Source organism: Dendrobates tinctorius, unplaced genomic scaffold, assembly GCF_039654945.1.
Source record: "Dendrobates tinctorius isolate UK_male_01 unplaced genomic scaffold, ASM3965494v1 ptg000103l, whole genome shotgun sequence".
Taxonomy (NCBI): domain Eukaryota; kingdom Metazoa; phylum Chordata; class Amphibia; order Anura; family Dendrobatidae; genus Dendrobates; species Dendrobates tinctorius.
Window position 1 is genome coordinate 31,212,747 of NW_027361771.1, and position 26,390 is coordinate 31,239,136.

The 26,390-nt window shown below is 47.3% G+C and overlaps 1 protein-coding gene across 1 annotated transcript; it reads left to right on the forward strand.

Annotated features, from left to right (window-relative positions):
• Positions 1-26,390, forward strand: MRPL12 (mitochondrial ribosomal protein L12). Its single transcript, XM_073588192.1, has 5 exons — positions 1-198; positions 2,814-2,991; positions 24,072-24,155; positions 24,245-24,382; positions 25,936-26,390. Exons 1-5 carry the CDS (start codon positions 137-139, stop codon positions 26,050-26,052), a joined length of 579 nt encoding a protein of 192 aa, XP_073444293.1. The 5' UTR covers positions 1-136; the 3' UTR covers positions 26,053-26,390.

The window sequence follows — 26,390 nt, forward strand, 5'->3', positions numbered from 1 at the left end:
GCCCCCGGCGCCGTGCATTGTGGGTAGGTCACAGTGTGGAGGACTCCATGTGTTACAGCCGGTGACAGCGGGAGCAGTGTGTGGAGCTCGTGTAGCCGTTGTGTCCCGGTAGTAGTGTGCCGCTCAGGCTGTAGCCATGTTTCCCGCCGCCCGCTGCTGCTGGAGACTGCGGAGCGCCGCGTCCTCCTCCCTGTGCAGGTAATGGTGGGATGAATGGCTGCCTGGACGGGAGGTCATCACTGGAGCGTGGACTGGGGGCATGTACCGGGGGCCACACAGAGAGAGCACTAAGAGAAATGGAGCTTTTTTAAGAAAGGGCTAAAAAGCATCTTTATTGTGAAATATATTCAATACCTATGCAAAGACATACATATATTTCACAATAAAGATGCTGTTTAGCCCTTTCTTAAAAAAGCTCCATTTCTCTTAGTGTTGGACCATGTGATGGGATTGAGGCTATTGGTGTACTGATAAAATAACATATTCCGTATACACAAGTGTATATTATATTCCCTGAGCTTTATAGGTGGGGAATGAACATGAAATATATGTAGATAATAGAGGAATGAACACATATCCCATATATACAGGTGTATATTATATTCCCTGAGCTTTATAGGTGGGGAATGAACATGAAATATATGTAGATAATAGGGGAATGAACATATATCCCATATATACAGGTGTATATTATATTCCCTGAGCTTTATAGGTGGGGAATGAACATGAAATATATGTAGATAATAGGGGAATGAACACATATCCCATATATACAGGTGTATATTATATTCCCTGAGCTTTATAGGTGGGGAATGAACATGAAATATATGTAGATAATAGGGGAATGAACACATATCCCATATAAACAGGTGTATATTATCTTCCCTGTGCTTTATAGGTGGGGAATGAACATGAAATATATGTAGATAATAGAGGAATGAACACATATCCCACATATACAGGTGTATATTATATTCCCTGTGCTTTATAGGTGGGGATCGAACATGAAATATATGTAGATAATAGAGGAATGAACACATCCCATATATACAGGTGTATATTATATTCCCTGAGCTTTATAGGTGGGGAATGAACATGAAATATATGTAGATAATAGAGGAATGAACACATATCCCATATATACAGGTGTATATTATATTCCCTGAGCTTTATAGGTGGGGAATGAACATGAAATATCTGTAGATAATAGAGGAATGAGCACATATCCCATATATACAGGTGTACATTATATTCCCTGAGCTTTATAGGTGGGGAATGAACATGAAATATATGTAGATAATAGGGGAATGAACACATATCCCATCTAAACAGGTGTATATTATATTCCCTGTGCTTTATAGGTGGGGAATGAACATGAAATATATGTAGATAATAGAGGAATGAACACATATCCCATATATACAGGTGTATATTATATTCCCTGAGCTTTATAGGTGGGGAATGAACATGAAATACATGTAGATAATAGAGGAATGAACACATATCCCATATAAACAGGTGTATATTATATTCCCTGTGCTTTATAGGTGGGGAATGAACATGAAATATATGTAGATAATAGAGGAATGAACACATATCCCATATATACAGGTGTATATTATATTCCCTGAGCTTTGTAGGTGGGGAATGAACATGAAATATATGTAGATAATAGAGGAATGAACACATATCCCATATATACAGGTGTAGATTATATTCCCTGTGCTTTATAGGTGGGGAATGAACATGAAATATATGTAGATAATAGAGGATTGAACACAGATCCCATATAAACAGGTGTATATTATATTCCCTGAGCTTTATAGGTGGGGAATGAACATGTAATATATGTAGATAATAGAGGAATGAACACATATCCCACATAAAAGTTGTATATTATATTCCCTGAGCTTTATAGGTGGGGAGTGAACATCAAAAATATATAGATAATAGAGGAATGATAACATATCCCATATAAACAGGTGTATATTATATTCCCTGTGCTTTATAGGTGGGGAATGAACATGAAATATATGTAAATAATAGAGGAATGGACACATATCCCATATAAACAGGTGTATATTATATTCCCTGTGCTTTATAGGTGGGGAATGAACATGAAATATATGTAAATAATAGAGGAATGGACACATATCCCATATAAACAGGTGTATATTATATTCCCTGAGCTTTATAGGTGGGGAATGAACATGAAATATATGAAGATAATAGGAGAATGAACACATATCCCATATATACAGGTGTATATTATATTCCCTGAGCTTTATAGGTGGGGAATGAACATGTAATATATGTAGATAATAGAGGAATGAACACCTATCCCACATAAAAGTTGTATATTATATTCCCTGAGCTTTATAGGTGGGGAATGAACATGAAATATATGAAGATAATAGAGGAATGAAAACATATCCCATATAAACAGGTGTATATTATATGCTTTATAGGTGGGGAATGAACATGAAATATATGTAAATAATAGAGGAATGGACACATATCCCATATAAACAGGTGTATATTATATTCCCTGAGCTTTATAGGTGGGGAATGAACATGAAATATATGAAGATAATAGGAGAATGAACACATATCCCATATATACAGGTGTATATTATATTCCCTGAGCTTTATAGGTGGGGAATGAACATGAAATATATGAAGATAATAGGAGAATGATCACATATCCCATGGAATCAATGGTGCTATATAAATAAATAATAATAAACAGGTGTATATTATATTCCCTGAGCTTTGTAGGTGGGGGCTGATAACTGTTTCTTGTTGTTGGATAGGCTAGAGTTATCCGCAAGTCGGTATCTACGGACGTCAAGCGCACTTCACAATGAGCCATTACCCAGCCCGGCTTTGGATAATGCACCCAAAGTATACCCTCCAAAAATTCAACAGCTGGTAGACCAAATAGCGAGCCTTACTCTGCTGGAAGTCTGTGACCTCAATGAACTACTTAAGGTGGGTACAACATATTATTCCGTGACCCTTATAGAAGTTTTCATTGACACATGGTATTAGGAGGTAGACCTTTCTTCTTCATATGATAAGAACATACGTGGCCGTATAGTAAGACAAGATGCTTCAAATCAAAATTGAATCAGTTGTGCCTCTAGTAAAAGGGAATCTGTTGCCACGTGTGACTTATCTAAACTATTTATATGGGCATACAGGTTATAGAATGCTAGAAACTGTCCTCCCTGTGTGTCAATCAGATGGCTTGATGTTGAGAAATCCTCTTATCACTTTATATAAGTGACCTCTTACAGGCTCTGGGGCGGATGGTGCCTGGAAATAACTCTGCTTCCAGAGCTTATTATAAGTGAAGGAGGTGTTCCCAGTGTAAGACAATTAACTAACACAGGACAGGAGAAATGGAATTTGTCTGCTTGAAAACACATTGTTTGCTTCTCTCTCGGCTCTATTGTATTACAACAATATCACAACCCTTTCTGCCTGTGAGATGGAAGCTGAAGCTGAGAGGGAGGTGTAGATGTGTTGGGTATAATCACAGACCGCTCTGCAGTGAGATCAGGAGAGCAGGGAGCGGCCATCACACTGGTAACCATTACATATCACACTGGTAACCATTACATATCAAACTGGTAACGCTGTTAACCATTACATATTACACTGGTGGCCATTACATATCACGCTGGTATCCCCCCCCCCCTTTCATTTAAAACAAGTTTTCTCTCTCACCCATGACAGCACCATGGAGAGAGGGGTTCCGCCCATCAAGGACAGGAACCTACAGATAAAAAGGCGGCACCTCTCCTCCGCCCTCAGTTGGTGACCCGTGGAACCTGCGGCAGCAGCTTACCTTTGAAAAGGAGTCTAGGGTCGTCCCGTCCGTAATACTGGCAGCGGGGAGGCCCCTGTCGCGATGGGGTCAGTTCCTGAAGCCGCCACCGCTGTAGCCGAGGAGCTTCACAGGGTGAGTGGGGGGAGAGGACTGAGCCTCCGCTCTGGAAAGGAGGCTGGGGGAGGCCGGTACACGCGCGGGCAGCGCCGCGGTACAGAGGTGTACTAATATGGCGCTGCCCCGGAAATGGAGTGAACTACTTCCGGGTCCCCGCGGTCGGCGCATGCGCACTGCGTGCTCCCCGGGGCACACAGCGGAGCGGGCTGGGAGAGGAAGTGACGTCACGGCCGGGAAATTTAAAAAGGAGACGCTGGAGCTACTTCTTGCTGGAAGCGTCCTGTAAGTATGGAGGACAGCGACCAGCACGAGGAGCAGCCAATGCAGCAGCCTAAGCAGCAGCAGCACAGGCAACACCACCATCACCGGCAAAAAGAGAAGGACAGGCGCGAGGGCTGGTCCAGTAGCCACTCTACGCAGTGGAGCAAGTCAACTGCGAGGAGCAAGTCACCTTCCGTGGATCAACCCGTGAGGGATCTGAATCCACCTCCCAAACTGGTACCTGCAACTGCGCATAATGGGGTAAGTGATCTACGTGAATGTTCCCCATTGTAATAGACTTCTTTCCCTTATTAGGGAAAGAAGAAAGAGAAAACAAAGAACAGGGAATGCCCCACCTGTAACAGACCACTACCAACTTCTTGGGATAAAAAGCTCTGCGACTCCTGCATACAGGAAGTTCTTTGTGATGAAACCCTGGATCACGCCTCGGATCTAAGAGCGGTAATCCGATCGGAGTTTGAGTGCCTTTTCATCCCTAACACAAAGGGAAAGCAAAAAAAGGGATGTAGTAGTAGGCTCCCAGTCAGAAGTCTCGACGTCAGGGGAAGTCACCTCACAGACTTCGGACACCGACTCGTCATCCTCAGATGAAGAAACAGGGGGCCTTCACTGTTTTCCCCTAGATGAGGTAGACAAGTTAGTAAGGGCAGTAAGGTCTACCATGGGGGTAGCAGACACTCGGCCTGATAGATCAGTCCAGGACATAATGTTCAGGGGACTAGGCCAAAAGAAACGCAGAGTGTTTCCGCTAAACAAGAATGTACAGGGCCTGATAAAAAAGAATGGGAAAGACCGGTTAGGAAGAACTCCACGGTCCCTTCCCTTAAGAAAAAATATCCATTCGACGAGGAGGCGTCCACGTCTTGGGACAAAGCCCCCAAACTAGACGTGGCGGTCGCTCTCCGACCCCCTACCACAGGGTGGATCGATTGAGCAATACCCATCTGTAAAACCACCTCCAGCTCTGCTACATCGCCTGGAGGATGAGACTGAAAGACCCTGGACAGCGACGACCTGACTGAGCACAGGAGTGGAGGTATGGGGTCGGGTCCTTGCCCCGGGAGAAGCGCTGACTTAGCGTCAGCGGCGGTACACTGGCGCCCGGTCGCGGCCCCCCTCGCCCAGCGCTTACCCGCAGGGAGGCCAGAAATTTAGCCCCCTGCTTTTTCGGCTAGCTAGGCCGCAATTTAAGTAGTGCCGCCCTCGATAGCGCCGGCCCCTACCCGCCCCAGGCACCTACAGTGGGTAGGCCAAAAATTTAGTCCCCGGCTTTTCTGGCCTTCTAGGCCGCAATTTGAATAGCGCCGCCCGCACTATCGTCACCACCCCCTCCTCTTGGCGTCTCTCATTCCAAACGAGACGCGCAATTCTAATCTCGGGGGCTATGTCTTACCTCTGGTGCAGTTAACCCTTTCAGGAGCAGCCGAATTCCGGGTGACGCCACAGGGCCACCATTTTCCTCCCGGGGGACATAACACAGGAGCATGGGTAAGCTGCATCTGCCCTCAGATTAAAGCTTAACCCCTTCCCAGCACATTCCCTGCAGCTGCAGTCAGGCTCTGCCGTTAACCCTTTCTGGGGCGCTATGCCTCATCCACATTAGGCTAAACGGGCCGCTAAGAAGCACACTGCGCTTTTCTACCGTGTGTACTACCTGCAAGTCGGCCTTACCTGTTGTGAACTTATTTTCTGGTTTACCTCTGGCTTCTGGTGAGGGTGGTGGAGCTGGCTGTGTTGACAGAGGAGTCGTGAGTTCTCTATCCGGGCTTCCTCTGGTGGTGACAGCAGGTAATGAAGCTGATCTAAATGGCAGAGACCTGCCACCTGAGGAGGAGGACTGTGATTGGACATCAGGAGTCTCTGACTGGATTTAAGACCGCAGACTCCCTAATTTTGTGATGGTGATTTTTTTTTTTCCTGCCCTGAGGTTCTGGTTTCCAGTTCTGTTCCTGCCTTCTCAAGCTGAGTGTGCTCTATTTTTTCACATGAGATTTGGTCTGATTTACACAGTTTTTGTGGTCAGCCAGCCCCTGCTGGGGCTGTGCTGAATTTCCATTCTTATGTCTCTGTTTATGCCAGTTTGCTTTTTGTCCCTGATCAGATTGGTCTCTTTTTGCTCTGTCTTCCGAATATACCAGAGTGCAGATATAGGGAATTGAAGTCTAGCGACTTCAGGGTTTTTGTTATCAGAAAGTGTTGGACATTTTTTGGCAGGCTTTTGTGCGTGATTGCAGACAGCATCTTTCCTTTCCTGTCCTTTCTAGTTAGTGTGGGCCCCATCGTTTGCTCAGCCTATTTTTCTATCTGTGTTTGTGTTTTCATCTTGTCTCACCGACAATACATGTTTGGGGGCTGTCTATTGCTTTGGGGTCTGCTCTGGGGCAGTTTAGATTTCCCCTTTTCTTGCTTTAGGCTTATTTAGTTCTCCGGCTGTGACGAGGCATCTAGGATCATCGTAGGTACGCTCCACGGCTACTGCTATTTGTGTGGATAGGATCAGGGGTCTGCAATCCGCTTAGTTACCAACCTCTCTGGTTTTCTGGGGCTTAGCTTGTTTTTGTTTTTCCTCCTCGGTGACTCATTCATAACACTTACCACAGCGAGCATGACTCTCCAGTGCTCAAGCTAATCCGTTATGTACGGACCGCGACCCGGCCTGCGTCCGAACCGTGCCCCGACCTGCGCTCCAACGACTCTCGCAGCCGCTGCTGACGGGCCTCCTGCGTGTGGTACCCCCGAGTGGGCTGCATCCCTGTCACGGTCGGTGGAGCCTCTGACCAAGGCTATATTCCCCCTCCGGGAGGACTGTCTCTGCCAATGCGGGCTCATGGTGCGTCCCCTAGTCGCGTTCGCGCCTCAGCATCAGCGACTCCTGTCTCTCGCTCGCCCTCTCCTGAGGTTCACAGCGAGCATAACTCTGATTTTGTATCTGTCACGTCAGCCCATCAGAATCACCCAACTGATCAAGAGTTGCTTGATTCTCTTATAGAATCAGTCAACAGGATTCTGAGGTTGAATGAGGAAAATATTCCCGCTCCAGCACTCCTCATTTAAGGAATAAGCGGGTGCGCTGGTTATTTCCCAGCCGTCCAGTATCATAGGGATCAGCCATAAGTGGTTCACTGGGCAAAAGTTTACTCTGGCTAAATACCCTTTTGATCCAGACCTAATGAAGGATCGATTACAGATCCCTCCGGTGGACCCTCCTGTACCGCGTCTTGCTTTCACAACGCTCCTATCTGTTTCTGAGGGTTCCTCGGTCAGAAACCCCTCCGATCATCAAATTGACTACCTTGCCCGTTCAATTTTTTGGAAGCTTCAGGAGCGGCGTTTGTTCCATCCTTCTCCGCAGTTTAGGTCACTAAGGCAAGGCCGCTTGGGCAGAAGTCCTGATTACTGCCTTCCAGGGCACCAATCTTCCTCCAGAGACAACCTCTGTCACCAGCCAGATGATTCACACAGCGAACTTTGTAGTAGACGCTTCTTTTATTCGGTCGTCCATGACAGCACCACCTGAGAGAGGGGATCCGCCCTTCTTAGGAACAGGAAAACCTACAGATACAAAAGGGCGGCACCTCTCCCATGCATCAGTTGGTTTCCTGTTCCTAACAAGGACAGAACTCCCTACAGATCGTCCGTCATGGATAACCGAATCCCAGGCCAGCGGACCGACTCAGGTAGCGGGGGGTTCTCCTACCTCGGTCTCGCTGGGGGCCCTGGATGCGCCACGGTGGGTCCGGGTAGGATTTCCACGGCAGTGGTAAGAGCAGGCGGAGACAGGGTCCGGCGGTCGCCTTCTCCACGGGACCGGTGAGGTAAGCGGGTCCCACTGTGTCTCCTTCCCCCGGGGGTGCGGTCCGTTCGGGCGGGCGCCGCCGGCGGTGTCCCACAAAGGGAGCGGCGGTTCCGAGCCGGCGGTGCAGTGCTAGCCCCTTGCTGTGCGTCCCTGCGGCCTCTATCGCGCAGGGAAGTGACGCGGCAAAGGGGGCGGGGCCTAGCGCCGAAACCGGAAGTCGGATGCTTCCGGTTGTGGTGAACGCACGCCGATGCGCGCCCGCCGCCTGAGGGGGCCGGGCACCTGAAGGGGAGGGGGAGGAACACGGGGAGCGGTCCAATGGGGGGCCCGAACACCGGTCAGAGTTCCTGCTAATCCGGAGGGGGAGCCTTCTTAAGACAGAAGGCATCGCTGCTGAGGTGCTTCTGGAGGCCCAGCGATGGACACAACAGAAGCCCCCATGGACCCACAAGAGGTGCAGCCCGTGGCAAAGCGCCCCAGTGACCAACCTAAGAGGAAGGAGGGACGTTCAAGTGGACGGAGCCACAGCAGTTCCTCTAGGTCAAAGGATCCTCCCGCAGCCCCCCATGATCCGGTACCTGTCCTCATCTGCAAGGGTAAGAGATCTGCGAGAATGTACCCTGATGCAGTGTCCCCTTATGTGTTTGATTCTCAGGGGAAGAAGGCCACAGGGAAGCAGAAGCACAAGGAATGTGCCCTCTGTAGTTGCCCCTTACCAGATGGCCACCCCAAGAGATTGTGTCAGTCTTGCGTGAGACAGACGGTAGGGACGGAGATGAGGGGTAGAACGTGAGTGGAGTATCAGACTCTTACACTCTTTCCTATTTATACAGGTAGCAGAAGAAGCTCCAAGCTTCGCTACAGACCTGAGGCAATTAATCAGGACTGAAATAAAAGCCCTATCAAAAGAAGGTTCTTCTAAAAGAAGACGAGCTAGTGTTTCAGGCTCAGAGTCTTCAGGCCCTCAGTCGTTCTAGGCTGAGCGTGACTGCATTCGTCATCTGTCGGACGCTAAGCAGCTTAAGCCTTGGCATGGGCCCGAAAGGGAGACCAGGCGGCGTTAGCAGGTCCGGGTTAATGCATTTCACTCAATCGGCCCTAGGAAGGAAGATATCTCCTCAGAGTCCTCGGCCTCCTCTTCTTCTTCCGAAGAGGATTCCAGCCGGTTCTGCTTTCCCTTGGACCAAATGGATAAATTAATTAAAACCATAAGGTCAACCATGGGGGTAGAAGAAAAAAAGACAGAACTGTCTGCTCAGGACATTATGTTCGGGGGTCTAGACCCCAGAAAACAAAAGACTTTTCCACTAAACGAAAAAGTCCAGAGCCTGATAGACAGGGAGTGGAAAAAAACGGAAAAAAGGGGTTCTATGCCGCCCGCTTTCAAGCGTAGATACCCCTTTGAGGACCCAATAGTAAGTCGATGGGATAAGGCCCCCAAGCTGGATGCAGCGGTAGCTAAGGCCTCAAAAAAGTCATCTATACCCTTCGACGATATGGCCTCCCTTAAAGACCCCCTAGATAAAAAGGCAGATTCCTTTTTAAAGGGCACATGGGAGATGTCAGCAGGCGCCCTAAGGCCAGCAATAGCAGCCACGTGCGCAGCCAGATCCATGATGGTCTGGCTGGATCAACTGGACTCTCAGCTAAAGGATGGAACCTCGCGAGCCTCCATCCGTAAGTCTCTTCCAATTATCCAGAATGCTGCTGCCTTTCTGGCAGATGCCTCAGCGGACTCAGTAAGAATGGCGGCTAGGTCTGCAAGTTTGTCTAATTCGGCCCGAAGAGCCCTCTGGTTAAAATGCTGGCCGGGAGATATCCAAGCCAGGTCCCGTCTCTGTTCTATCCCCTGTGAGGGTGAATACTTGTTCGGCCCCGTCCTAGACGAACTGTTAGAGATGGCCGGGGATGAGAAAAAGAAATTTCCGAGTCTGCCGAATACATCCTGGAGACGTCCCTTTTCTAGGAAAGGGTATTCCCGCAGGAGACAGGCCAGAGATCAGAACAGATGGGACAACAAAAAAACCAGAGGTACGGGCTTCATGTATGGAGGAGGGGGGCGCCAAGAAGGTCCATCACGAGATAATAAGAAGCCGCCCCAATGACTAGTGGCTCCGGTAGGAGGAAGATTATCTGCCTTCTACCCGGCCTGGGCCAGAATCTCAAATAGCAGCTGGATACTGGGGGTGAAAGCTACAGGACTGCACCTAGAGTTCTCCTGCGTTCCCCAAGATCGGTTCAAGGTAACTCCACTCAAATCTTCCCCGCTAGAACAAGCTGCCCTGGAGACCGATGTCCTCGAGCTACTGGACAAAAAAGTCCTGACGAGAGTTCCAGAGGAGAGAGGGGGAAAGGATTCTATTCCCCCCTGTTCTTGGTCCGTAAACCGGACGACTCATTCAGGGCTATATTTAACCTCAAAGCCCTCAATAAATTCCTGGTTGTACGTCCATTTAAAATGGAAACAATCAACACCGCAATAAAAATGCTGTTTCAAAACTGCTTCATGGTGGTCCTAGATCTGAAAGACGCTTACTATCATATACCCATAGGTCTAGCACACCAATCTTTCCTTAGACTGGCGGTTCAGTTGGATGGGTCAATCCAGCACTTCCAGTACGCGGCCCTACCCTTCGGGGTGGCGGTTGCGCCTCGAGTATTCACCAAAGTGATGGCAGAAGTGATGGCCCATCTACGCGAGCTAAACATTCTAGTCGTCCCCTATTTAGATGACCTCCTTATAATAGGCAGTTCAGCCGAGCAGTGTTTAGAACAATTACAGAAAACAACGGCGGCTCTAGAGCGGTTGGGATGGATACTTAATATCAAAAAATCCCGTTTGCAGCCATTAAAAATTCAACAATTTCTAGGCCTAACCCTAGATTAAAAAAAACAGGAATGCCGTCTGCCCCCAGAGAAGCTGCTGCACCTGCATGGCCGGGTCCTGAACGCCTCCAACAACCCCTCCATGTCCCTCAGGAAAGCCATGTCCCTGTTGGGTTCCCTCTCATCCTGCATTCCTGCAGTCCAGTGGGCCCAAGTTCATACGAGAACTCTACAGGGCGAAGTTTTATGGTATCAGAGAATCCTGGGGGGTAACTTAGAAGGTCGACTGACCTTATCTAGAAACACAATAAAGTCCCTGGAATGGTCCTTCCATCCTTCCTCCCTAAACCAACTAATGAGAAAGAGGAGAAGCTACACACTTTAGATGTTAGGAGATGCCTCTTGGAGTATCTAGCAGCTACCGATCCCTGGAAGAAAGACAATGCTCTCTTTGTCTCCTACCAAGGCCCTAGGAAAGGTCTTGGGGTGTCCAAAAGTACACTAGCCAGGTGGATTAGAGAAGCAATCTCGTTAGCTTATGCCTCAAAAGGTAGAGTAGCTCCGGAGAAATTGAAGGCGCATTCCACCAGAGCCGTGGCAACCTCGTGGGCCGAGAGGTCGGAAGTCTCCATCGACCAGATTTGTAAGGCGGCCACTTGGTCCTCTCCGAGCACTTTTTATAGTCATTATAGACTAGACTTGGGTGCCTCTGCAGACCTCTCCTTCGGTATCGGGGTTCTGCAGGCTGTAGTCCCCCCCTAAAGTAGTGATTACTCTCTGTAATTCTCTCAGGTGGTGCTGTCATGGACGACCGAATAAAGTCTTAGTTCCTCACCGGTTAACGGTATTTTTCGGAGTCCATGACAGCACCCATAGATTCCCTTCCCTTAATTAATTTGGGTGTGCACGTCTTCCCTTTGTACATATCCACGGGTGATAAAGATTTAAGTATTGATATTGTTGTACATATAATTATGCATTAACCTTGGAGGTCCTCTTTTTATACTCTGTAATCCAACTGATGCGTGGGAGAGGTGCCGCCCTTTTGTATCTGTAGGTTTTCCTGTTCCTAAGAAGGGCGGATCCCCTCTCTCAGGTGGTGCTGTCATGGACTCCGAAAAATACCGTTAACCGGTGAGTAACTAAGACTTTCAGGCCGCCAATTGCGCGGCTCATACTGCCGCTAATGCGATCTCCATTTGAAGAGCCCCAGGGCTCCGTGGCTGGTGGGCGGATGCCACATCTAAAAGTTTGTTGACTTCTCCCCCCTTTTCAAGCGGGTCATCTTTTTGGAGAGAGACTGGACCAGCTCATTTCTGATACTACCGGGGGGGGGGGGGACAAGTGAATTCCTTCCTCAACAAAGGGCTGTTCGGCCGTTTTCGCTCCAACAGCCGACGTGTTTCAATTTTCTCGCAACAATTCCAGTTGGTCCTCCTCTACCTTCTCTTTCGGATCAGGTCTGTCCCCGCGCAGAGACAGAGGCTCCCAGATCTCATACAGATCTAACCGTTCTTGGAAACCCAGGCCTAGGGCTTCTGGATCTAGGGGAGCCAGATCTCATAGATCTACCTAATGACGACGAATGGGTCAGGAAGCTGGTATTCTTCGGATATAATATACAGTACAATTTCTCCCCCCCCCCCCCTCCAACTTGAGTTTTCCTTTCCTCTTTCTCCAAGAGAAAGACAAGGGCCTTCTTTCGGGCTGTTCAGGCTCTTCTAAGGGACGGAGTCATCATTCCGGTCCCCCTTCACGAAGGGTTGAGAAGATTTTATTCAGTCCTTCTTTTGTGGTTCTAAAAGAGGACGGGTCCATGCGGCCCATCTCTGGATCTCAATTGTTAATCACCTTGTCACGGTACAGCGATTCCAAATGGAAACTCTCCGTTCAGTTGTCGCTCCCATGGAAAAGGGACAGTTCCTAGCATCTATCAATGTCAAGAACGCTTGCCTTCACATTCCGATCTGCCCGTCCCTCCAGTAGCTCCTGCGTTTTGCAACTCACGAGGAACACTTCCAGTTCGTGGCCTTGCCCTTCAGGCTCGCCACCGCTCCCAGGGTCTTTACCAAGGTCATGGTGGCTGTCATGCCCATTCTTCACCCTCGGAGAGTGGTAGTGTTATCGTATCTGGACGACCTGCTCATCAAGGGTCGCTCCCTTCCAGTCTGCAAGGAATCTGTGGATAAAAGTAAATACTCTTTCCCGCCTAGGGCGGAAGATAGACTGCAAAAAGTCTCTCCCAGGACCGGCTCACACTTCCCGCGGATTCACCACTCTCCCTCCAAGAGAGACCCAAGCCTTACAACAAGCAGAGCGGCTTCTTTCTCGACCAGTTTCATTCTCCATTCGTTTTCAGCATGAGAGATCTCGGAAGGATGGTGGCAGCGATGGAAGCAGTTCCATTTGCACAGTTCCACCTCCGTCCCTTATGACATGCATTGCTGTTAGCTTGGGACGAGAACCGGTTCTCCCTGGACCGTTGGATTCCTCCGTCCCTGCGGGACAGGCAAGCCCTCAGGGAGTAGACACCGAGGTCCTCCCTGAATCAAGGGAGGTCTTTACCCACAGTAAGATGGTTGGTAGTAACCTCCGACGCAATTCTCCTCAGTAGGGGTGCGGTCCCTCGTCACCTCACGGCACAAGGTCATTGATCAACCCGAGAGTCACGTCTCCCCATTAACTTTGGGAGATAAGAACAATCAGATTAGATCTAAGGAGTTTCTACCATCTCTTTGCAGGTCTCCCCATCAGGTCTCAATCCGACAACGCCACGGCTGTAGTGTATATCAACCGTCAGGGAGGTTTTCGGGGCAGGATGGCCATGCACGAAGTGAGTTTCATCCTCCATAGGTCCGAGACCAACCATTCGCCCATCTCAGCAAGCCACACCCCGGGCTTGGAAAATTAGAAGATAGATTTTCTCGGTCACTAAGGCATTGCCTCGGGGAGGTGGTCTCTTCATCCGGAACTCTTTCAGCAGATTTGTCATCGTTGGAGGACTCCAGATGTGGATCTCATGGCTTCAAGACTAAGCAACAAGGTTCATCGGTTCATTTTCCGATCGCGCGATCCTTGCGCCATTGGAGCGGACACTCTAGTTCCGCCATAGCTCTGGTTCCCGCTCCTGTACATCTCTTCCCCCCCCCCCCCCCCCCCGCCCCCGTTTTCCCTTGTTTCCGAGGGTCATCAAGAGGATCAGAGTGGAGGTAGTGCCAGTGATCCTAGTCGCGCCAGGCTGGCCGCGCCGAGCATGGTATGCAGAACTAATACAACTAGTCGCCGACGTGTTCTGGCGACTTTCATATCATATGTACCTACTCTCGCAGGGCCCGATTTACCACCAGAACTCCGGAGTCCTGTGTTATGAATGAGTCACCGAAGGAGGAAAAAATACAAGCTAAGTCCAGAAAACTGGAGAGGTTGGTAGCTATCGGATTGCAGACCCCTGATCCTATCCACAACAACTAACAGTAGCTGTGGGGGGTTCCTACGATGCCCTAGACCCCTCGATCACAGCCGGAGAACTAAATAGGCCTAAAGAAAGAAAGGGGAAATCTAAACTGCCCCAGAGCAGACCCCAAAGCAATAGGCAGCCCCCAACAAATAATGACGGTGAAGCAAGATGAAAACACAGATAGAAAGATAGGTTGAGCAAATGATGGGGCCCAAGCTAACTAAAAAGGACAGGATAGAAAAGCTGCTGTCTGCAATCCGTAAAAAACCCCTACCAAAAAATGTCCCAACCGTCTGATAGGAATAACAGGCCCTGAAGTCGCTAGGACTTCAAAAAGACTATATCAGCACTCAGGTAAATTCTGAAGACAGAGCAAAGAGACAAACTGATCAGAGACAAAAATGGAACTCAGCACACCCCCGACCGGGGATGGCTGAACTCCAAAAAACAAGGTAAACAAAACAAAACTAATAAGTTCAATAGCAGAGCAAAAACTTATCTTTGGGAAGCAGGAATCAGACTGGTCTCCAAGAATCCAGCAGAGAAATCACCAGCGACTCAGAAGGGCGTCGGCTGCCTTATATCCAGTCAGAATTTCCTGTTACCCAGTCGTCATCTACCAGATCAGGTGTTTGGTAATCAGCCTCACTACCTTCCTTCACCAGAAGAGGGAGTTCATCAGACATTGACGGTGAAGGGGAAAATGAACTCACAACAGTCCTGTCTTTGACGGCGTGTCCGTTGAATCCTGGTTTTTAGCTCAGGCTGGTTTCCCTCATGACGTGATTTCCACCATGATTAGTACCAGGAAGCCTGTGTCCATGCGCATCTATCACAGCACCTAGACAACCTTCCTTTTTTTGTGGTGCAAGGTTCATGGTCGATCACCTCCGGTATTTTCCATTCTGGCCATATTGGAATTCTTTCAATCCGGATTAATATCAAGCCTTGCGCTTAGCTCGCTCAATGGCAAAATTTCGGCCTTGTCAGTGCTTTTCCAACACAAATTGCCACCAAGTCTCAGCTCAAGACGTTCATTCAGGGAGTTTCCCATGTGGCGTCTCCTTATAGAAGACCATTTGACTCATAGAGCCTTATCCCGGTTCTCGGGGCCTTTCAGGAGGTTCCTTTTCGAAATGTTGCAGGACGTGTCACTGATCGTCCTCTCTTGGAAGGTGGTCTCTCTAGTGGCAACTACGTCAATCAGACGAGTTTCGAAATTGGCAGCCCTTTCCTGCTGTTCTCCGTTTCTGAATTTTCATCAGGAAAAGGTAGTTCTCAGGACGTTCCCGTCCTTCCTGGACTAGGTCCTCTCCTCTTGCCATCTCAACGGGGAAATTGTTTTGCCTTCCCTTTGTTCCGGCTCCAGTCCATCGCATTGAGAAGGCCCTCCATACCCTGGATGTGGTTAGGGCGCTGAGACGGTACATCTCGCGGATGGCTCCTTTCCACAAGTCAGATGCCCTGTTCATACTTCCAGACGGGCATAGGAAGGGTCTAGCCAGGTTGATTCGCTTGGCGATTCAGGTATCCTACCGTGTCAGGAACACGCCTGTCCCAGCGGGGATTAAGGCGCGCTCTACCCGGTCAGTGAGCGCCTCTTCGATCTTTCGGCACCAGGCCTCAGCAGAATGTGTCTGCAAGGCTGCGACTTCGACCAGTCTGCATATTTTTACAAAAAGTTACCACATTCATTCTCAGGCCTCTCCGCAAGGCTGCGACTTGGTCCAGCTTGCGTACCTTTACAAACATTGCCTAATTCATTCTCAGGCTTCTGCGGATGCAGCTCTCGGCAGACGCTGCCTGCAATCGGCAGTACCACGGTGTTCACTCAGTGGTACATGGGGTAATAGCATATGTATGCTCCCCACCCAGGGACTGCTTTAGGACGTCCCACGGTCTGTGTCACCCAATGAAGCGTAGGAGAAATAGGGATTTTTGTGTACTCATCGTAAAATCCTTTTCTCTGAGCTAATCATTGGGGGACACGGCACCAACCCTTTTTAGCCTATTGGCTCACTGTAGCATTCTTAGGCGTTGATATTGTTATGGTTATTGTTAACTGTTTATGCTCCTACTGCTTTTTTCACCGAACTGGAGAATCTCAGCCAGCGAGAGGGTGTGTACTGCAGGGGAGGAGCTAACTTTTTTTTCTGGTTTACTTAGTGTCCTCCTGGTGACCAGCGGCATAACAGGTCTCTGTGTCCCCCAATGATTGACTCGAAGAAAAGGATTTTACGGTGAGTACACAAAAATCCCTATTTTCAGAGGAGACCCCCGAGAGAACAGAAATGGGACGAAAGGAGGGACAGGGGGTTCTTCTTCGGTAACTCGTCCCGAGACAAAAAACCCTCCAAGTGACTGTTTGCCCAGGGTGGGAGGGAGGCTAAGCATTTTTCTCCCCAGCCTGGAGGAAAATATCGAACAAACCCTGGTTTTTAAATCTGATAGGATCAGGGCTAAGGATAGACTTTCTCTCTCTCCCACCTCAAAAATATGTGGCGACCCCACTAAGATCGTCAATAAGAGAACAAAAAGCTCTCGAAAAGAGGTCCTAAGCCTGTTGAGCAAAAGAGTCCTCCAGGAGGTTCCCCCGCAGGAGAGAGGCAGAGGGTTCTACTCCCCTCTTTTTCTAGTGACCAAACCGGACTGTACCTTCCGGACAATTATAAATCTAATGAGGCTAAATGATTATGTCAAAAACCAAAAATTCAAAATGGAGTCAATCAAGTCAACCACCAAAATTCTCTTCCCACATTGCTTCATGACAGTACGCATCGCTGAGGTCTAATACTATCACGTCCCCATCCACAAAGACTCCCGAAAATACCTCAGACTGGCGGTCTCCATAGGAGGCAAAATAAGGGAGTTTCAGTACAGGGCCCTGCCATTTTGGATTTCTGTAGCCCCGCGAGTTTTCACGAAACTAGTAGCGGAAATTATGGCTCACCTAAGAGAACAAGATATTCTAATAATCCCATATTTGGACGACTTTCTAAAAGCGAGCAACTCTGCCCAAAGATGCAAGGAACAGAGGGACAGAGTGATGGACACTCTACAGAACCTCGGCTGGCTTCTAAACCTAAAAAAATCGAGGTTGGAGCCCAGCAAAGTTCAGGAGTTCCTAGGACTAACACTGGACTCAAACACCCAGGAGTGTTACCTTCCAGACCACAAATAAGAGAGGATTGCTCAGATGGTAGCAAGAGCGATTCAGAACCCTTCCATGACGCTAAGGAAAGCGATGTCACTACTAGGGTCCCTCTCCGCCTGCCTGCCAGTGGTCCAGTGGGCGCAGCTACATACGAGAGATCTCCAATGGGATGTATTAGCCAACCAGTTAGCATTAGGAGGTCACTTGGAAGGTCACGTTACTCTAGACTCCAAAACTATTCATTCCCTAGCTTGGTGAAGAAGCAGAGACAACCTATCCAAAGGGATTCCCTGGGTAATAAAAATCACACATAATTACCACGGATGCCAGTCCCAAGGGATGGGGAGCACATATGAGCAACAGGGTAGCTCAGGGGGAATGGGGAGGTCAGGAACTAGAAGCTTCCTCGAACCAAAAGGAACTATTGGCAGTAGGCTATGCCCTAACACACTTCCTACCGGTGCTACAGGGTCATCACGTCCGCATATTTTCGGACAATCGGGTGACGGTGGACTACATAAATCATCAGGGGGGAACCAGGTCCCTAACACTAATGAACACCTCCTCTGAAATCTTCATCCTAGCCGAGAAAAACCTACTATCCCTCTCTGCACTACACATACGGGGAACAGAAAACCAGAGAGCAGACTTTCTGAGTCGCATCCAGTTACACCAGGGGGAATGGGTTCTAAAACAGTCCATTTTTCGGCAGATTGTAAAAATGTCTGGAACCCCAGACATGGATCTCTTTGCCGACCACAAGAACAAAAAAGTAGAAGCATTCTGTTCCCTAAACCCCAGGGGAAATCCCCAGACCCTGGATGCGTTTATGCTTCCGTGGACACAGGGCCTAATGTATGCCTTTCCACCGCCCATTCTCATCCCGGCAGTCATAAGGAAAGTCAGAGAAGACAGGGCAAGAATGATACTAATAGCTCCCTTTTGGCCTAAAAGAACCTGGTTCTCCTGGCTGAGAATACTGTTAATAACCGACCCTTGGGTTCTACCAGATCTCCCTGACCTTCTGTCCCAAGGTCCCGTGTTACACCCTCGGGCAGTGAACCTCCATTTAACAGCATGGAATTTGAAAGGGCACTGCTGAGGGGGGAGGGGGTTCTCAGAAAACCTGGTTTCCACGCTACAAAAGAGTAGGAAACCAATCACAACCAGAGCCTATGGGAGAACTTGGAGGAAATTTCTGTCCAGCTCCGGGGCAAGGGTTCAGGATGGAGTCCAGATTGACAAAATTCTCAAATTTCTGCAAAAGGGGTTAGAACAGGGGCTAGCGACTAATACATTGAAGGTACAGATAGCGGCCCTAGGTGCCCCGTATAACCAGGATGTGGCAGGCAACCCCTGGGTACCACGGTTTATTAGAGCCGCAGCCAGGTCTAGACCAATAATCACCCAGAAATTACCGTCATGGGATCTAAACCTAGTATTATCTGCACTAACAGGGCCTCCATTCGAGCCCATCCAGTCAGCACCCCTGAAAACCCTATCATTAAAGACTGTACTTCTACTGGCCCTAACATCCGCTCGCAGAGTGAGCGATATTCATGCTCTGTCAGCGATACCACCGTTCACTAAAATCCTAGACGATAGAGTCATATTGAAACCTGACCCGGCACATCTACCTAAGGTAGCGACACACTTCCATAGGTCCCAAGAAGTAGTCCTTCCTTCTGCCCAAATCCTAGGAATAGGGGAGAAGAGATATTTCACACCCTGGATGTGAAGAGGTGCCTAGTTCAGTACTTAGAGGCCACCAAGGGATGTAGGAAGGAAGGGTCTCTTTGTGTTTCCAGGGACCTCGGAAGGGACTCGAGGCATCCAAGAGTACCCTAGCAAGGGGGATAAGGGATGCGATTGCCCTGGCGTATTCATCCAATGGGAATACCGTCCCAGAGGGTTTAAAAGCTCACTCTACAAGGGCAATGGCGACCTCATGGGCAGAAAGATCAGAGGTATCGATAGAACAGATCTGTAAGGCGGCCACCTGGTCAGCACCTTCCACCTTTTTCAGACACTATCGTTTAGATCTAGCCTCTACGTCTGACCTGACCTTTGGGAGAAGGGTCCTTTAGGTGGTGGTCCCTCCCTAAGCTACCAATCTCTGAAATTCTCTCCATGGTTCTGTCATGGGTGAGAGAGAATAGCTTAGTTACTCACCGATAACGGTGTTTCTCGGAACCCAGGACAGCACCCGCTTATTATTCCCTTCATGTGTGCGGTGAGCACGGTTTAATGTGTGTAGAGTGTTTTCGTTTGACACGGTGCTTCTCCATAATATGCAATGGTTGACCCAGCTTAGGGGAAGGAATTTTTTTCCCTATGGAGAAAATCGGTTTCTCCTCTGTGGGATTTTTGCCTTCCCCAGGATCAACAATGCAGAACAGCTGCACTAAAAATAGGCTGAACTAGATAGACATAAGGTCTTCCTTCAGCCTTCAAAACTATGTTACTATGTATAATTTTGTTGGTAACTAACGGGGAGACACTCTGATGCTCTGTAACCAACTGGGGGCGGAGGAGAGGTGCCGCCTTTTTATCTGTATTTTCCTGTCCTTGATGGGCGGACCCCCTCTCTCTGTGGTGCTGTCATGGGTTCCAAGAAACACCGTTATCGGTGAGTAACTAAGCTAATCTCCAGGCATCATCTGCCCTGGAGCCTGGAAGAGGTAATTTATGTAAAATGATAAAAGATGATTTCTCAACAACAAGGCATCTAATGAGACATACAAGTATCACTCTTATCAGCAGTCTATAATCTGTATGCCCATATTAATAGTTTAGATGGGTCAAATGTGGTGACAGGTTCCCTTTAATCCCATAATCTCCCCACATTCTTCATGTCCAGGTTGCTGAGATACATGGAGTTGTTAGATGAGCTCTGCAGTCTGAGCTGTTTGTCAGTGTTCCACTTTGCTTTGGTGGTGTTAACATCCATGTGAGTGACTCCATTGCACATTGTCATATTTGCCCTGGAAGCATGCACCCACTAAATGGCGATGATCTAGTAGCCCTGTCGTTACATGAGGCCTCTCCCCTTCTCAGTAGCTCAGAGCCTAATTTAGTGGGTACAGTAGTATGTACTATTTTATATTAAAGAGGTTTTCTGGTTTTAACGATAAGCTTGGTTATACTAAAATGGAAGATACCGCACATTTCTAACATACTCTTGGTTTTCAAGACCTGTGCTTGAAGCTATTGACTAAAAACTTTCAGGTTCTGTTCCCACGATGAGCTTTTGTTGAGTTTTTACGTGCATTTTTATCGCTTTTTTGATGCTGTGTTTTGTATTTTTGTTGTCGTCATGTTTTAACCAAAGCTCCATTGTTTTTGATACTTGGTATTTGGCTGTGACAAAACTTTGTTAATACAGTCATGTGTTTTAACTATATGCGTTTCCAAGGTGGAAATGTGCTAAAAACATGTGTATTTTTTACGTGCAGATTTTCTGCATCTAATGCAAGTCTATGGGGAAAAATCTGCACATTAAACTCAGCGTACCCACAAGAACCACTGACATGTTGTGGATGTTAAACCCATGCACCATAGGTCAGTTTACACTGAGTAGAAAAGAAGTACAGTGGGCATGAGATTTCTATAAATTCCATCTGCTTTGTTGGAACTGTAAGACGCTGTATTTCTGACACAGCAAAAATATTCAGGGTCAAAAACTCACCAAAAGTTCATTGGGTGCACACAGCCTTGCCTCTTTATATAGTATGAAATGATGCGTAATCTCTCTGGTGCAGACCTGGGCAATGTGCGGCCTGCGGGCCACATCTGGCCCTCTGGCTGTCTCAGTGCGGCCTGCGAACCGAGACAGCCGTGGGGCTCGAAACCTGAGGTCCGTGGGCCGCACCATGCCCTCCTGCCTGCTGTCAGCATTGGTGGAGGAGGGGCCTCTGGCCACTTCCTCCACCAATCCGCGTGTGAAACAGCTGACGTGATGACGTGGGGTAGAATATGGGGGTGAACATGGGGATTCTATTGGGGTGACGTGCAGCACATGGGGATTCTATTGGGGTGACGTGCAGCACATGGGGATTCTATGGGGGTGACGTGCCGCACATGGGGATTCTGTGGGGGTGACGTGCAGCACATGGGAATTCTATAGGGGTGACGTGCAGCACATGGGGATTCTATGGGGGTGACGTGCAGCACATGGGGATTCTATGGGGGTGACGTGCAGCACATGGGGATTCTATGGGGGTGATGTGCAGCACATGGTGAGGCTATGGGAAGGCTGTATACTGTCATGCAGTATATGGGAGGCTGTGTGGGGCCTCATGCAGTATATGGGAGGCTGTGTGGGGTCTCATGCAGTATGTGGAGAGACTGTAGGGCTCGTGTATATAAAAGGGCTGCGTGGGGCTCATGCCGCACATGGGGAGGCTGCGTGGGGCTCATGCTGCATATGTAGTAGGCTTGAAATTATTACCAGTATGCAATTATCACAATATTCACAAATATATCGACTCCAATGATATACCACAAAAAGGAGAACCTGAGTCACCATATATTATGAAATATAGTATTTATTAGTACAAAAAAGATTATTTCTTAAACGGTAAAAAATACAATATTAAGATTTTTTTCATATATGTATGGATATAGAACATAGTGATCCACAAGAATAGTGGTCGCAGACTACGGGGTCCCCTGAGGAAGCGACTATACTGCTCGCGAAACGCGCGTCGGGGTACGTGGCCACAGCACCGACAGCAGTCATTGCACTAATGGATAATTAACCCTTTTATCAATTACATATAAGTGCAGCAAGCACAGTATTATTGTATTTATTCAGATTGTTGATACCACAGTGGTGTGATTTTGATCAGGGATGATCCGGTCAGTCCTACTGTTTCAAAGTCGGCTGCTCTGATCTATCCCAATTATTCACTTGGCTGTCATTGTTCAGTTATTGTATTGAATATATCATTAACTAAGTGTTGTTGTGTCTTTCTGCCCATAGTCTGCGGCTACTATTCTTGTGGATCACTATGTTCTATATCCATACATATTATATGAAAAAATCTTTTTAATATTGTATTTTTTACCGTTTAAGAAATAATCTTTTTTGTACTAATATGTAGTAAGCTGTGTGAGGCTCATGCTGTATATAAGGGGCTGTGGGGGGGTTTAAAGATATATAGGGGAATGTCGGCATACTTAATTCTGCTCAATATTAAGTGATACAATTAATATTAATAAATTAATATTGAGTAGAATTAATCTCAAGCTATTGGTTCAGCCCTCCACAACAGTCATGGTCTCTCATGTGGGCTCTCGGGAAAATGAATTGCCCACCCCTGCTCTGGTGCCAAGTAGAAGGGCTGATTCATCCTCCTGAAGAACATATTGATGGAGCTCATTCACTGCTGCAATCAGTGGGTTTTTAATTAGTATAAAGAGAATATTTAAAAAAGACAAACTTTCATCATTCTGTAATGAATGCAAACACATCAAGGGAAGAAGTCCCGGGTCTACCTCTTCTACACTGTCCAACGACTGACTGTAAAGGATCAATTCTAATGGAAAGCACATTACATCACACACAGCATGAAATATCTGCAGATTTTTGAGTATGTCCAAATGTTGCGGATTTAGTACAGATTTCACACTTTGCAGTGCAGAAGCCACATTTGTAACACACGGATTTTACTTGGGTCATGGTCACATATACAGGATTCTTTTAGGATTCAGAGCTTGAATCCTGGCAGAAATGCTTACATTCTCCAGGTAAGGCTACTTTCACACTTGCATCAGTACGGGCCCGTCGCAATGCATCGGGCCGATGTACCGACGCACGTTGTGAAAGATTTGCACAACGGGGGCAGCGGATGCAGTTTTTCAATGCATCCGCTGCCCCATTGTAATGTCCAGGGAGGAGGGGGCGGAGTTTCGGCCGTGTATACGCGGTCGAAAATGGCGGACACGACGCTCAAAAAAACGTTACATGTAACTTTTTTGTGCGTCGTGGCCGCCAAAACACGACGCATCCGTCGCACGATGGATGCGACGTGTGGCCATACGTCGCAATGTGTCGCTGATGCAAGTCTATGGATAAAAAAACGCATCCTGCAGGCAACTTTGCAGGATGCATTTTTTCTCCAAAAACGGCGCATTGCGACGTACGTCACACGACGCTAGTGTGAAAGTAGTCGAAGGCATGGGAATGAGATATTTTATGCTCTCATGGCTTTGGTACAAAAAAGTCTTCAAAATAATGAGTAACTCTGATAAATATGAAATCCAAGTGTTCATAATTTTTCTGCGTAAGGACACTAAATTATAGTAAGGACATATTTGCATGCATTCCTTGGCAGTCATCAGATATCAGGTGCAGATTCTCAGTTAATCGGTGCTGTTGGAGCATAGCTTTGTTAGTCCTAATTGTGTAGTAAAGGACATAACCTGTAGAGGTCACTGTGACTCCTGACATCCAAGTCTTGATGTTTTCTTTTCAGGAAAGCTATGTTCATGTAGCTGATTGGCTGATGCCCATTCAAGCTCCAAGTTTCCTCTTCACAGTGAGCCATATAGGATTGCTGGCTTGCATACAGTGTTATGATTTTTTATTTTTGTCCTATAGAAAACGCTGAAGATTCAGGATGTTGGAATGATGCCAGTGGGCACAATGATGCCAGGTGCAGTTGGTGCATCAGCACCTACACAGGTAATTATGCACTGAAGAATAAATTAAGATCTGGTAATTGGTCTGATAAGAATATAAATATTTTGAATGTTTTCTTGGGGTTAATGCAGGCGACAGATGAAGAGGAAGCGCCAGTGAAGAAAGAGAAGACACATTTTACTGTAAAATTAATAGAGGTGAATGCTACAGATAAAGTCAAGCTCATCAAGGAAGTGAAGAACTGTGTGCAGGGCGTAAATTTGGTTCAGGTAACATAATATCTCCATGAGAATAGAGCCATGGTTGGGGTTATTTGTGTGGCTTTCATGTATATTTCATGACAAGTAAAAATAAATTGCTTTATGTAAAAACAAGTACAAATTCTAGCTATCTTTACAAAAAGAAAACAAGGTAGTGCCCAAAAAGCTGCAAGAGCCGGTCACCAGCAAGTATATGTGTGTGCAGATAGCGGGTGCTTTAGAAGAGGGAATATTGGGTCACGTTCTGAGGAATAAAGAACAATTGGGATAGGAAAAAGGACAGGGATTGTGACAGACTGCCTAAACAATGTATTTTTATGGCGTAATGAATGGGAAGCTGTTACCAGAACTGGACATATTGTCTAATTCTTTCTCGGGATGATAACTTTATTGATAGCCATTTGCAAAACACATGCAGTTTTTATACGTTTCTACCGTGGAAACACACTAAAAATGCACGTGTATTTTTTTTTTACTAGTACGGTAGTAGGTCCTAGGGCAGGGCCAGGTATATAGAGCAGGCTCAGGAGCTGAGCCTGCCTCAATACAGGCATCTGCCTTGCTACAGCTGCTAGAGCGCGCCAATCGTAGTAGTTTAACTACTCAAATGCTTCTGTAAATCAGTGACGGGACCCTTACACAAGACTAATTTGCCTGTTCCTGGACTACTTCTGAATTAAATTATGACCGCCTGCTCTTATCTCACTACAGAGCCACTACAAGTTGAGCATGACACACGTGAGATACTGAGCCTTTTGAGCTCTTACTTCCGGTTAGACTGTGTAGGGGGCAGTACAGCGGAGAGTTTTACGCAAGTTTGTTTAAAGGACAGTGACCATTTAGGTTATGTGTACAAGTTGCGTAAATGGGTGCAAAAATTTCTGCACCATTTCTGCATCTCTTGGCAGGAAAACTGCAGCTGCAAAAACGTGCATTTTTGCCAGTGTTTTTTGACTGATTTGAGTGAGGTCAATGGTGAAAAACACACAGAGCTGACATGCTGCAGATTTTCTGCACCAAATCTGTAAGTCAAAAATACATTTTCATGACCCTCCAGGTTTCTCATTCACTTTGCTGGAATCAGGATTGCTTCAGGTTCTGCTAGCAAATTTGCATGGCATAAACGCATCAAATCTGCAACGTGTGCACAAGCCTTTAAGGTTAAGATTTTCGATGGGAGTATGGGACACAAGGCCATTTTAAAGGAATGCTTTCAAAAGCCAGCTTCTTCCAGCTATGCTACTGAAATAATGTGCAATAGTGTAACAAAGGTGATCGTAACAAGTCCCTGGAGCATGAAAACCTCCCACACCAGAATGGGAAGGCTCCTGACCCTGGTGTCAGACTTGGCAGCAGGACTCCCAGATATTACACATTAATGGCATGGCTGTAAAATCTAAGGTTAAATAATTCTGAATTGTAAACCTCTCACCCTGCTCACCCGAGACATTGTTACGTATGAGCAGTAGAGTGTGACGATTACTGTGCAAGATCTCATGGTACACTGTATACACAGCTTGCACTGTCTAAGAAAAAAAAAATGTCTCGTTTGATCTAAACAGGCCAAGAAGATGGTGGAGTCTCTTCCTCAGGAAATCAAGGTGAACGTGGCTAAAGAGGAAGCGGAGAAGATGAAGTCTGCCCTGGAGGCTGCAGGGGGGAAGGTTGTGCTTGAGTGAAGCACTTGGACTCTTTAAGACATTTACTATGGGTCATTATTTCGGGTTTACTTCCTCACTCTTCGGACTCCTAATACCCTGACGTGGCTCACCAAGGACATAGGCAGAATGTGTACTCTTGTGGCCAACACTTGAAATTATGGGAAAGCTGCTGCAAGGTCTTCCGTCAAGGTTAATGATGGGAACAGCGCCACTGTACATGCTCAGGATGGGGTACAGTTTGTCCCCTTCCCTCCATGTCTGTTGACCTTTAAAGCATTTCATCAATAATCAATTGTTTAAAGCTTATCTAATCTTGTTTTATACATTAAACTCTTACCTTGAGGCTGCTCCCTTTA